General features: G+C 38.0%; 1 protein-coding gene across 1 annotated transcript in view; it reads right to left on the bottom strand.

Moving 5' to 3' along the window:
- The window catches only part of FBN2 (fibrillin 2), a 226,314-nt gene that overhangs the window by 29,275 nt on the left and 183,745 nt on the right, over positions 1-13,294 (bottom strand). Inside the window, exons 38-46 of the mRNA XM_018050706.1 lie at positions 12,639-12,707; positions 12,078-12,203; positions 10,546-10,671; positions 9,798-9,950; positions 6,479-6,547; positions 5,469-5,594; positions 5,167-5,292; positions 4,331-4,456; positions 1,897-2,013 (exon numbers count right to left, since the gene is read on the bottom strand). Of these exons, the coding sequence (XP_017906195.1) occupies positions 1,897-2,013; positions 4,331-4,456; positions 5,167-5,292; positions 5,469-5,594; positions 6,479-6,547; positions 9,798-9,950; positions 10,546-10,671; positions 12,078-12,203; positions 12,639-12,707 (1,038 nt within the window). The remainder of the gene's footprint in view (positions 1-1,896; positions 2,014-4,330; positions 4,457-5,166; positions 5,293-5,468; positions 5,595-6,478; positions 6,548-9,797; positions 9,951-10,545; positions 10,672-12,077; positions 12,204-12,638; positions 12,708-13,294) is intronic.

Here is a 13,294-nt window from a genome sequence, read left to right on the forward strand (position 1 = left end):
TGTTAGGTTTTCAGTTAAGCTTAGGGATGAGTAATTTTTTGTTTGTTTACAGATTATACTTCAATCAGAGCCATATCTGTATCTTTCCTTCTCCTCAGCTGTATAAAGGGTCTGAGAAACTATAGACAACAGGGTGGTAGTTGAATAAAATATTCAATCAGGTCTGAATTTTTCGCAGTTGAAGAATTTTGAAAAACAAGGAAAATTAAGGAATATATATTGGAATAAATTAGGATGTGGGTTTGACTGGTGATGGTTCCATAAAAGCAGGAAGCCTGAGTTACTTTCACATTAACTCATGGGATTCTGTGAATTAAGAGATGTTATGTTGGAAAGCACCACTATAGAGTCTGTGTGCTGTGCTTAGTTGCTCAGTCTTGTTCTGACTCTTTGCGTCCCCATGGACTGTAGCCCACCAGGCTCCTCTGTCCATGGGATTCTCCAGGCAAGAATACTGGAGTGGGTCGCCATGCCCTCCTCCAGGGGCTCTTTCCAACACAGGGATCTAACCAAGGTCTTCTGCATTACAGGTGGATTCTTTACCATCTGAGCTACCAGGAAAGCACTATAGAGTCTGGCACATGGTAAATGAAATATCATTAATGCTTTTTGTTGTATCTTTTACTAACTTCTCCACCAACTACAGGATCTTCTTCCTCCTCCTCCAGTCACTTTCAATTTTTATTTCAATCACTGTCTGTTAGAGGTAAAGACTAAAATTCTGTGCCATGTAGAGAAGACAGTTTTATTTTCCACTGAGAATTTACAGTCCTTCACAGAGATTAAATAGGCTTCTGAGGCTGGTTCAGAAAACTAGTCACTATGCTTTCTTCCTGTGGGAAAAGGCAGCCCTGGCTTCAAGAGCTGATTGAAAAGAGTTTCAAGACACAATACGTTTCTAAGTTGGAGACTGTCCGTGTTTGAATATAAATCAAGAATGGATTATATGAAATACTTGTAATAAACCTGAAACCGTAAGAGGTCTGCCTTTGATACCATCTAAGTGGTAAAAATAACCCCAAACCATATATCAGTCCCAATAGTTTACTATGATCTGCATGGCCTTTACCCTTGAATCGATTTGACTGATGTAAGTACTAAACCCAGCAGACTGCCTTGTGATTCAGTTCAGTTCAGTTCAGTTCACTTCAGTCGCTCAGTCGTGTCCGACTCTTTGCGACCCCATGAATCGCAGCACGCCAGGCCTCCCTGTCCATCACCAACTCCCGGAGTTCACTCAGACTCACGTCCATCAAGTCAGTGATGCCATCCAGCCATCTCATCCTCTGTCATCCCCTTCTCCTCCTGCCCCCAATCCCTCCCAGCATCAGGGTCTTTTCCAGTGAGTCAACTCTTTGCATGAGGTGGCCAAAGTACTGGAGTTTCAGCTTTAGCATCAGTCCTTCCAATGAATACCCAGGACTGATCTCCTTTAGGATGGACTGGTTGGACCTCTTTGCAGTCCAAGGGACTCTCAAGAGTCTTCTCCAACACCACAGTTCAAAAGCATCAATTCTTCGGTGCTCAGCTTTCTTCACAGTCCAACACTCACATCCATACACGACCACTGGAAAAACCATAGTCTTGACTAGAAGGACCTTTGTTGGCAAAGTAATGTCTCTGCTTTTGAATATGCTATCTAGGTTGGTCATAACTTTCCATCCAAGGAGTAAGCATCTTTTAATTTCATGGCTACAGTCACCATCTGCAGTGATTTGGGATTACTGGAGGCAATACTGTGACTTCAGTTAACCAGAAGTTAGTCAACGATATTACATATCTTGTGGCACATGCTCGCAATTTGAATAATAAAAATGTATTCATTCTTTGCCTTTATTCTGTGTTTAGGATATTCTGTAGACATGAAAGAGAAGCAGTAAAGGACTGAGTACTTACCCATGCAATCATTATTATGAGTGAGTGCAAAGCCTGGGTAGCAGAGACAGTTATAGGATCCAACGGTGTTTTTACAAGTTCCATTTCCACATGGATGCCGCTCACATTCATCAACATCTACGAAGAAACATTGGCTCAAAGGAATTCAGTTTTTAACCAGAAAAATGTAGCTTATTAAACTTTTAGATTTTTTTTTTTAACTACTGGCTTACTTAGATTTTTCTCATTCAATACTAAGAACCCACATTTATTTAAGGAAAGTAAGTATGAGGTAGAGAAAACTCTAAGGTAGAAAATTATTAAGAAAAATTGGCACTTAATAACTTACAGCAACATATAAGATTCAGAAAAGAACTAGACTAATAAGCAAGCGAGATTAGCCTACATTTCCTTAGTGAGTTTTTTTAATGAATAAGTTTGCTTGTCAATTATGAGGAAATAAATCTTTTGAAACACTGAAACAATTTGTTCTATTAAGCATTATAAATGCTTCCTCAGAAATTTTCATATCTTAATTTGATCAGCACAACAAAGGTAAACTTTAACTTCCTAAATTTTATGAATCAGTAGACTCTAAATTAAAGAAGTCTATTAGAGTTCAATGTTATTAGCCTTCAAAAACATGGAATTAATATTTAGAAAGGTCACAGTCATATAAAGGGGGAGACTCCCTAGACTATGAATTCCAGGCTGCTAAAACTCTTCCATTGTGAAAAAAAAGGGGGGCTATTATTGTTCCTTTGGAAAGAAGCTTTTTTTAAGAGAGATACTACCAAGGAGTCTAGCTGATTTTCATCATGGGTGAATTGTTAAAACTGAGGACATATTTTCTCCATATGAATTTCTGAATCATAAATATCACATATATATATATATATATATATATATATATATTTAGCAAATCATATCCTCTTTCTCAGAGAGAGCAGCCAGGAGAAACATATAAGCAAGACATCTCAGACAGTTCATGCAAATAGGGCCACATCCTCCACGTGTTCTTTGCACAAGCGTTCCCTAGAGAACTTTTCCTGCGACCACGGAAGATGTCTGCAGGGGATCTCTTAGGAGGCACTGGAAGAATGGAGACATTCTCTAGGGGGTGCTCGTGTACAGATATGCCATGCTGCTGCTGCTGCTAAGTCGCGTCAGTTGTGTCCGACTCTGTGCGACCCCATAGATGGCAGCCCACCAGGCTCCCTCGTCCCTGGGATTCTCCAGGCAAGAACACTGGAGTGGGCTGCCATTTCCTCCTCCAATGCATGAAAGTGAAAAGTGAAAGTAAAGTTGCTCAGTCGTGTCTGACTCTTCGCGACCCCATGCCATAAAGGAAACTAATTCTGCCATTCTGCTGTACTAAAGTCTGTACAATTCAAAAAGATAGTGTATCTCGAACACCAAAAGAGTAGATGTATAACTTCAGCTCGTTCTACATCAAGAAGTGCTAATTATAAATAGTCAACTTTTAAATTTAATTTTCCTCCCGAAAGTGCAGAGTGCTTCAGTGGCGATGAGCCAGTGGCTGACATCAGTTTAAGGAGTTAAGCTGAGTTCCAAGGTGAGTTCCGAAGTTAAGCTGAGTTCCAAAAGCCCCTCTGCTTTTGAAATCTTACATCAGCTCAGCAAGTACTTACTGAACACAATTATTGCTTAACTAACCATCACATTAGCTACTGTACTGGAGCTTTTCAAAGTTTCACCATCTTTGCTTCTAAAAACTGTTTTTAAGAGTTGCAACAGCCATGCAAGCAGATATATCTCATAGGTTCAGTGATTCGGGCGGAAGAAGCATATGTACATATGCGTGTATGTGTTCATTTCAACACTGTCCCCCTTACGACTGCCTTGCATTCTAGCATTCCAAAAGGCTCTTCTGAGTGGAACTGTGCCTGTGTGCTAAGTTGCTTGAGTCATGCCCAACTCTTTGTGACCCTATGAACCGCGGCCTGCCAGGCTCCTCTGTCCATGGGGATTCTCCAGGCAAGAACCCTGGAGTTGGTTGCCATACCCTCCCTCCAGGGGATCTTCCTGACCCAGGGATCAAACCTGCGTCTCTTATATCTCCTGCATCGAGAGGTGGGTTCTTTACCACTAGCACCACCTGGGAGGCACCTTGAGTGGGAACAAAGAGGGGCAAATGGAGAGCTAGTACCATGGCAATTTCCATGTAATGCTGTCTGAAAGCTCAGGTTAATAAGCATGTGGAAGCCATCTGAGGAAGAAAGCTGTGACCGCTAAACCCAAGAACACATTGTGGCGCGTCCTGCTTACAAATTTTACATTGACTAAAACCATAAATAGTTTCACATAGCTCATTTTTTGTTAAGACTGTTTCTGACAGAGACAGGGTAGTTACTTGTGGCGGGTGACCGAATGGTAATCGCTTCTGGAGTCTCAGCTCCATGACACGCCCTGGAAATACTGTTTCCCTGCTTACCCATGCACATCGTCTGGTCCTGAGAAGCCTTAAAACCATTGTGGCAGATGCACTGGTAACTTCCTTGCAAATCCACACACAGGCCATGACTGCACACATTAGGAATTTCTAAACACTCGTTGCGATCTAACACAAAAAAATAGAACACATGTTACACGTATCTGATCTTTATTAAGATTCCTTCATTTTTTTTTCCCACAGGCATTGTTTCTATAGCCTGCTAGTAATTATTACAGATAGGCTGAAAACGAACCATAACAGGAGTTGAATAAAAATAAGGCAAGGCTTTAAAGTATACAAGCCTCTTTTAAAAAACTTTTTAAATCACGCGATCTTTTTACACGTTGATTGGTATATCTCAAGGACATTATTTTATTTTAGTTTCAATTCTAGGAAAAATCCATTGAGAGACTTCTTTTCCTAGCAAAAGAATCTAAAAGATATGGTAAAACAGATTCAAAATGAATGAATAGATTTACTTGGAAAATCTCAAAATTATATTCGAAAATAGCTTTTTTTTTGATAGGAGAGCATAGGCAGGTTTTAGTGCAGGAACTAAGTATACAGAATGTGCTCAAAGTAGTGAAAGTGTTGGTCACTCAGCTGCGTCCGACTCTTTGCAATTCCGTGGACTGTAGCCCGCCAGGCTTTTCTGTCCATGGAATTCTCCAGGCAAGAATACTGGAGTGGGTTGCCATTCCCTCCTCCGAGGGATCCTCCCTATCTAGAGATTGAACCCAGGTCTCCTGCATTGCAGGCGGATTCTTTACCATCTGAGCTACCACAGAGGCCTACAATGGTGTTCAGTAACAAAGGACGAGTCGTTCTCTTCTTACCTACACAGGCTCCGTTGGGTGAAAGCTTGAAACCTGCAGCGCACTCGCACCGGTAGCTGCCTGGACTGTTGATGCAGTCTGCATTTCGCTGGCACAGGTTATCGCCATTGCTGCACTCATCGATATCTGAAAGAGCAACAATTCCATTTTCAGATTCATTATGGCATCAGTGTTACATTCACTTAATCAATTTGGTGATCAGCTCCTAAATGCTGTAGTAGAAACAGGAAGTCAGAAAACTTCTAAAAACCAGTTATGTCTGCCGAACTTTCCTGGATAAGGTCGCTTATTGCTCAGATTACCTTCGCAGACCAGCAGCAGGTCATTGTAGCTGAATCCCGTAGGGCATTCACAGCGGAAACTGCCAATCTGGTTAATGCACACACCATTTGCACAAATGCCTGGAATCTCTTTACATTCATCAATGTCTGCAATTGAACAGATTTGATCAAATATATGGTTTTGCTTAATGTATTTATCATAAAACACTGAATAATGATAAACACATACTCAGTCTCAAAAATCAATCCTATACTGGTATGAGTGATTTTGTGGTTTATGAAAGCATATAGACTACAAAATATTTGAACAGTAATGAAAGAATGGAAGTAGTTGCTCAAATATACCAAGTGATACTAGTGTCAATAGAGCAAATGAACTTCCTAGGGACTCAAGCTTCCTCTTAAAGTTACATGTCAGGCTTACCTAATTGCTATTACTCATTTGATAAAGTCAACTGTATTTTCCTAATTTTATGTCCTTTGTTATCTGTGCATTGATAATGAACATTAAAAATTATATTGTTCATTTAATCTTTGAGGAAGAAAAGTAGCCTGTGCAAGAGAAAGCACATTCAGAAGAAAGAAATGTATATAATCAATAATTCTGCAAATTCATAAGTAGATAGGGAGAATACTGTAAAAATACATACAAAACCTAAACATACACCATGAAAACAGACAATAAAGGTTAATAAAATAAAGTGGATTACTTAGAATCATGTATTGATAATACAATATTCATAATGAGAAAAACTAAAGCTTTAGCTTATATGTATAAAATCTTGAGGTAGTCACATAACTATTATATCATAACTCAATCACCAGGCTAGCAACCCACTCCAGGCTGATGGACTAATCCCACTATTAATACTTGGTTATCTGTAAACATGCTACTCTTTCTTGTCTAACTATATCAGATCCAAATCCAGAGTATTATCTTTTATGATACTTTAAACTTAAAAACTACTGAACAAATTTTTACAAAATGCTACATATATGTATTAAAAGAAACATAATCTAGAAAAACTCACCAACAGCTTTTCCAGTGTGAATGTCAAAGGTGAATCCAGGAATATTTCCACATATGGTTTTAAAGTCAGCTTTAAAATATAAACAAAGCAAATACACTCTTAAAATTGTCATACTCCTTCAAAATAACACTTTTTATAGTATTACTTTGACAAATATATTTTATATTATTCACAACAAGACACTTTAATTCAATTATATTTATTTGACTACAATATCAGTTTTTGCATGGAGTGAATGAATCTAAGCATTCTTTTATCATTATCATTATTGCTGTTCTTATCATCATTAAACATTTTACTGCTCGGATACTAGAAAATAAGTAAATCATTATGAGTTCAAAATATCTACTTAAGGCATTTAAGCTCGTTTTATTTTGATACGCAGGGCTTTGAAAATGATCCAACTTATGTAAATTGAAAAACTAGGTTAGTGTACAAATTTAAAAAGGAATTAGAATTGCACAAAGGCATAGGCATGCAAAGATAATTTCGTAGTGGTGAAACATGTTCACAATGAGTAATGAATGAGCCACGACTTTTATCTTTTTTAACATAAACGTCTGTTTGTTGGAACGTGAAATTTCAGGCATCAAAAACAATGTCTCATGGAATAAAACAGAGACTATGAGAGTCACTCAGAGAAGGCAATGGCACGCCACTCCAGTACTCTTGCCTGGAAAATCCCATGGACGGAGGAGCCTGGTGGGCTGCAGTCCCTGGGGTTGCTAAGAGTCAGACACGACAGAGCGACTTCACTTTCATGCACTGGAAGTGGCAACCCACTCCAGTGTTCTTGCCTGGAGAATCCCAGGGACGGGGGAGCCTGGTGGGCTGCCGTCTATGGGGTCGCACAGAGTCGAACACGACTGAAGCGACTTAGCAGCAGCAGCAGCAGCATGAGAATCACTACTACACGTAATTCACCAAACTAACAGGACCTTTTAGGAATTCGAATTTTTAAGTAGTATAAGTCTTCGAATGCCCACTGCCACACACAGGAATAAAACTCTTGAAACTAGTATCAGGTAACATACAGAAAACTATACTCTAAGTGCCATCTGAGAGCCCAGATTGTTAAGTGGGGAAAACACAATCCCTTCAATAAATAGTGCTGGGAAAACTGATAGCCACTTGCCTAAGGCTGCAACTGGCCACTTTCTTACACCATATAAAAAAATAAAACTCTGAACAGATTGGAGACTTAAATGTGAGACTGAAAACCATAAAACTCCTAGTAGAAAACATAAGCAGGATGCTCTCCAACATTGGTCTTTGCAATATTTTTTTGAATCTTTCTCTTCAGGCAAGGGAAAAAAAAAATAAAAATAAATGAATTGGACTATATCAAACTAAAAAGCTTTTGCACAGTGAAGGAAAAGGCAATATACTGAATAGAATGAGATGTCTGCAAATGATATATCCAATGGGGTTAATGTCAAAATATAAAGAATACTCACAACTCAATATAAAAAATGCAAATAATCCAATTAAAAATGGGCAGACCACTTGAATAGACATTTTTTTAAGGAAAACACCCAGATGGCCAATGGACACATGAAAAGATGCTCAACATCACCGATTATCAGTGAAATGTAAATGAGGTGTCACCTCATACCTGTCAGAATGGCTGTTATCAAAAAGATCACAAATAACAAGTGCTGGTGAAGGTGAGCAGAAACGGCAACTCTTGTGTACTATTGGTAGGAATGTAAATTGGTACAGCCACTATGGAAAACAGCATGGAGGTTTCTCAAAAATTAAAATAAAACTGCCATAGTTTGGCAATTCCATCTCTGAGCATCTATCTGAAGAAAACAAAACACTAATTCAAAAAGACATATACATTCCTATGTTTTCTGTAGCATTATTTACAAGGGCCAAGATATGGAAGCAACCTAAGTGCCCGCTGATGTGCAAACAGATAAACAAGATGGTATATTGTATGTGTGCGTGTATATATATACACGCACACATTATTACTCAGCCATGTTGTTGAAATCTTGCTGCTTTCAACAACACAGATCAATCTAGAGGGTATTTTGCTAAGTGAGGTAAGTGAGACCAAGAAAGACGAGCAATGTACGATTTCACTTATACATGGAATCTAAAAAGCAAAACGAATAAACAAACAAAACAGAAATAAGAATCTCTGTTGTAAAGAAAAGCCTGGTGCCTGCCAGAAGGGAGGGGCGTAGGGGGTAGGGCAAAAATAGATGTGAGGGATTAAGAGGTACATATTTCCAGCTATAATATAAATAAGTCACAGCAAAGTAATGTTCAACATAAGGAATATAGTCAATAAAATTGCAATAAAATTGTGCGAGGACGTATGGTTACTAGACTTATCATGGAGATAAATCCATAATGTGTATAAATGTCAAACCACTGTGCTTTAATCCTGAAAGTAATACAATATTATTTATCAATTATACTTCAATACAAAAGAGAAAATCCATTTGCCCACTGAATTTGAGCCACTGAAAAAGGCCCTATATATCACTTTCCCGCGTCTCTCCTTAATTTCATTTCATCGTGTTAAATGAAATATTTTAATAACTGTACCCTAAATAATACTGTATTTGGTAACAAATGCATAACCATTGTTTCTTATTTGCCCTATTGGTTCAACTGTTAGTATCTACAGCTATTAAGAGTGACCACTTTTCAGGTAATAAAAGAACCTGAGTGGGCAACAATTTTAAGATGATTCTGTTGCTCTTGTCTCCATTACCTTTCAGTTTTTCTTTCAAGAGAATCTGTGTCTGGAAAAAAATTTTACTGTGTAAAGACCAGTTCTCTTTACTGTCTACAAATTTCATGTAAGTTTGAGGGAATGGATGTATAAGGAGAACTCTGATACCAAGTTGCTTTTACATAAAGTTTGCTCATCAAATCCTTTTTTTTTTTTTTGCATGTTTTCCAAGACCAAACTTAATGAGCACGTTGGAATTTAAATAATCACAATTTATCAAAATGATACCTTCTAAGTGTAACACAATGACACAAATAGATTCTCAATAAATACTTCTTTTATGAAGAGAAGTGTAGTTAAAGCAGCATGTTTAAATGGACTGGTGTTATAAAATTCTAACTCTTCAGCAATGGGGCTTATTTTCAGGATCTAGACTTTACTCAAGGGACATCTCAGAAATCAGTGTTTGGACCTTAAAGAGGACTGGCTGCCTGAGAAACCAAGCACGCGAATTCCTGGATCTTTTCAGAACTATGTCTGCGTTTCGCACCCATTTTCACTCTAGTGGTACATGCCTCCCCGTGTCACTGACCTGGCTGCCTGCAGAAGCAGGTGCTGTGTGCTTACCTGTCCCTGGCGTTGGGCACGGTTCACAAGGTTTGTTCCAGGCTTTGCCCACATTGTATGTGCAGCAGCACATCCTCTTTGTCACATTAAAAGGCAACTCATTCTCACAAGTGGTTCCATTATAGCTCCGGTAGCAGAAGCTTTTTCTCATGTCTACAGAGAGAAAAACAAAAATGCCAACCCATCCTGCCAGCCAGCAGCTAATAATAAACCCCACACACCTGGAGACACTAAAATTCCTCGACTAACTCTGAAAATTTTCATGGTCATGTGGAAGTATCTTAAAAGAATTCTTTAAGCTGAACACAAATCATTTTTAGTTAAGCGTCTTTCCTGTTTTTAAGTAAGGGATTTTACTTTTAATTCTCTTGGGGGGACTAAGTTAATAGATATTTCTCTATTCAAATGCATTTAATTTAAAAAGCATTACATATTAGATTTTGAATGTTCTCTTATTTCAATGTTCAATTTATATGAATGGAAAATAAAAGTATTTAAGAATATATAATTACAATATTTGTTGAAATTTTCTACCTCAGACTCATGCTTTATAACACGTAACTATGTAGCCAAAATATATTAAAAATCTGATACACAGCCATAAGTTTATAAGACTTTGAAATACTTTACTATTCATAGATATTTAACTTCCAAACTTTCTGAATAATTATGACACGTTTGCCTCCTAGATAACTGATGGCCAGGAAGCCAGCAACAGTGACCTCATCAACTTCCGAGCTTTACCTACCCATGCAGTTGTGGCCTCCGTTGACCTGCATGTATTCAGGTGGGCAAATGCAGGTGTAATTGCCCAGGGTGTTGTAGCAGGTCCCAGGCCCACACACACCAGGATGTGCAAAACACTCATCGATATCTACGGGATGCGAGAATATCCATTAATTAGTAAATATTTTCCCCATGAATTTACGGGACTTAAACAACTGAACAAAGCATATGGCTGAGTCCCTCAATTTTAATTTTTATAGAATTCATCTTACTTTTTATAAAATTTAGAATTTAAAGCAATTACATAGGAAACACCCCCAACATGCATTTATGTCACATACAATATGCCCTTCTTCAGAAAAATAAAAATCTAACATTTAAAAATAAAGGTGATCAAAATAAATTATTCCAAAGTGGCAAAGAAATAACTTCAATGGTGCCTATATTTTTAAACTGAAATTTCATACTCTTCAGATGGAATTGCTTTAAAGCTACTTTCCTCTTACATCACTGAAATCAAATTTTAGTGCCAGTTTTAAATTGAAGGCACTTAGAAATGCCTTTTTCTTTATAGCTCCTTTCAAATTAACACCCATTCAGAGATTCTAGAAGTAGCACAGTTTCTGGTTATTCTCCTTATTAAAGCATATTTCTTCCAGATGCACTTATCTAAAATGTTCCAACAGAAAAGTTATAATGGAAATAATTACACTACATGTTTAATGTTTATTTTAGAAGCATTCATTCATTCATTCCATAAATAAATACTGAGATTCTACTGTAAGCTAGAACTTATAGCTATAAAGATGAATTGGATGTGGCCCTTGCTTCAAGAAGCTCCCAGTCTAGTGGGAAGACCAGGCCCCTAAAGGATGATTACACTGCCACATGAGAAGTGGGGGATGGAACCAAGAAAGGCATCTGCATAACCTTTGAACTGTTTCATATGCTGTTGTTCAACATTAAAAAGTTACTGAAAGTATTAACCTAATGGTCCCACTTCAAACATACATATTTTTCTATATAAAATATTAAGTTAAAATATGAGTTAATAACTTATATTGAATGCTTTCATACTATTTCAGCTCTCTCCCTCTATCATCAACCCATTTACTCAAAGAACAATAATAGTAAATTGCTGAAAATAATCTGTAAATTAATTTAGCTATCATCATACAGGGCTTCCCTGGTGGCTCAGATGGTAAAGAATCTGCCTGCAAGGCAGGAGACCCAGGTTCAATTACTGGGTCAAGAAGAACCTTTGGAGGAGGGCATGGCAGCCCATTCCAGTATTCTTGTCTGGTGAATCCCCGTGGACAGAGGAGTCTGGTCGGCTACAGTCGATGGGGTCACAAAGAGTCAGACACAACTGAAGTGACTTGGCATGCATGCATCATTATACAACTTAGAAGCACTGACCGAAAAGAAAAAAAACTATGAACCAGTCTCCTCATATCCCTTGATAAACCTTGAAGATGGACTCTTTTCTCCAGACCTGACCAGTAATTTTGTTTTAAATAGCACTAATAACTTTTAGGTATGAATTCATCTCACCTTCACAGATGCGCGTTTCCTCGCTGAGGTAGTAGCCTTGAGGGCACTCACACTGGAAGCTACCGAAAGTGTTAATACAGTTTCCACCCTGGCAGAGTCCTGGTAACTCCTGGCATTCATCAATATCTGCAAAAAGGGAGACAGCTCAGATACTATCATGAAAGACGAGAGTCACTCTGAGGGCTTTCAAATGTGTGGTACTGTAAGACTTGCAGACGTCCATGCATCCAAAAGAATGCACACTTAAGACAGGAGGTTTATTGTGATCATGAATTCCCCTGGCTTAGTCACGGAACTCTGCTATAATCTGAAAAGAGCAATAACTAAATCTAACAATGGTGAAAGTTGGGGATAATTATAAAAAGAGTTTCCCTGCAGAACAATCACACACTACTGCAATGGATCAAGTCTTTCTGAATTACGGATGATTTTTCAGCAAACTGGCAACTGTCTACCTGTAATTTTGCAAAATTATCTTGTCTAGACTGTTCTAACTTTTCTACCAGCTTTTCTCTAAAGTAAGCTCTTGTTTAAATCTGGTGCCATCAGAGGTATACTCACCTTCTAAGATGATTGTAATGGGGTTAGGTCTGAAGCCTTCACCTCCAGGACACAAAGTGTAATATTCAGCTACAAAATGAGGGAAAGAAAAAGAAATTCGATAACCTGTGTGCAAGCGGCTGAGACAATGAATTAGCACTTAACAACTGCCAAGCTCAAAGCACATATCCTAAGGGGTGTATCTGTGTTTTCCTAGGTGCCTTTTCAAACAGTATCCTTAAAAGTATATTAACATTCTACTTGAAATAAGATCATTACTTCATAAATTACAAAGTAAAATAACAAAACCCATTTGTTTTTAATTAAAGAAAAAACTACTTTCAGAAAATTTATATCAACAACTTTTTTAGGCTAGTAAATGAAAACTCAGAGATTCAACAATGTTGACTTTCACGTATGCTCATATCAGGGCACACATTTCCATTTAAGATATAACCTGGCTGGACTTGAGGAATACATCGCATCTCTGAACCTCAACTAAAACAACTCTGGAAAAGCAGCAGGAATGGCCTTTATCTGTGATACCAGGGAGAACTGATGTTATCATCCTTCACAGTGGATTGTGGTTACAAATTGTTTTCTCTTTTCATCATATCAAGAAAAACAAGAAGAAAGGAATTCAGATTCCTTTTATATGAAGGTTTCTTGGCTGGTTT

Source organism: Capra hircus, chromosome 7 (genome assembly GCF_001704415.2).
Source record: "Capra hircus breed San Clemente chromosome 7, ASM170441v1, whole genome shotgun sequence".
Taxonomy (NCBI): Eukaryota; Metazoa; Chordata; class Mammalia; order Artiodactyla; family Bovidae; genus Capra; species Capra hircus.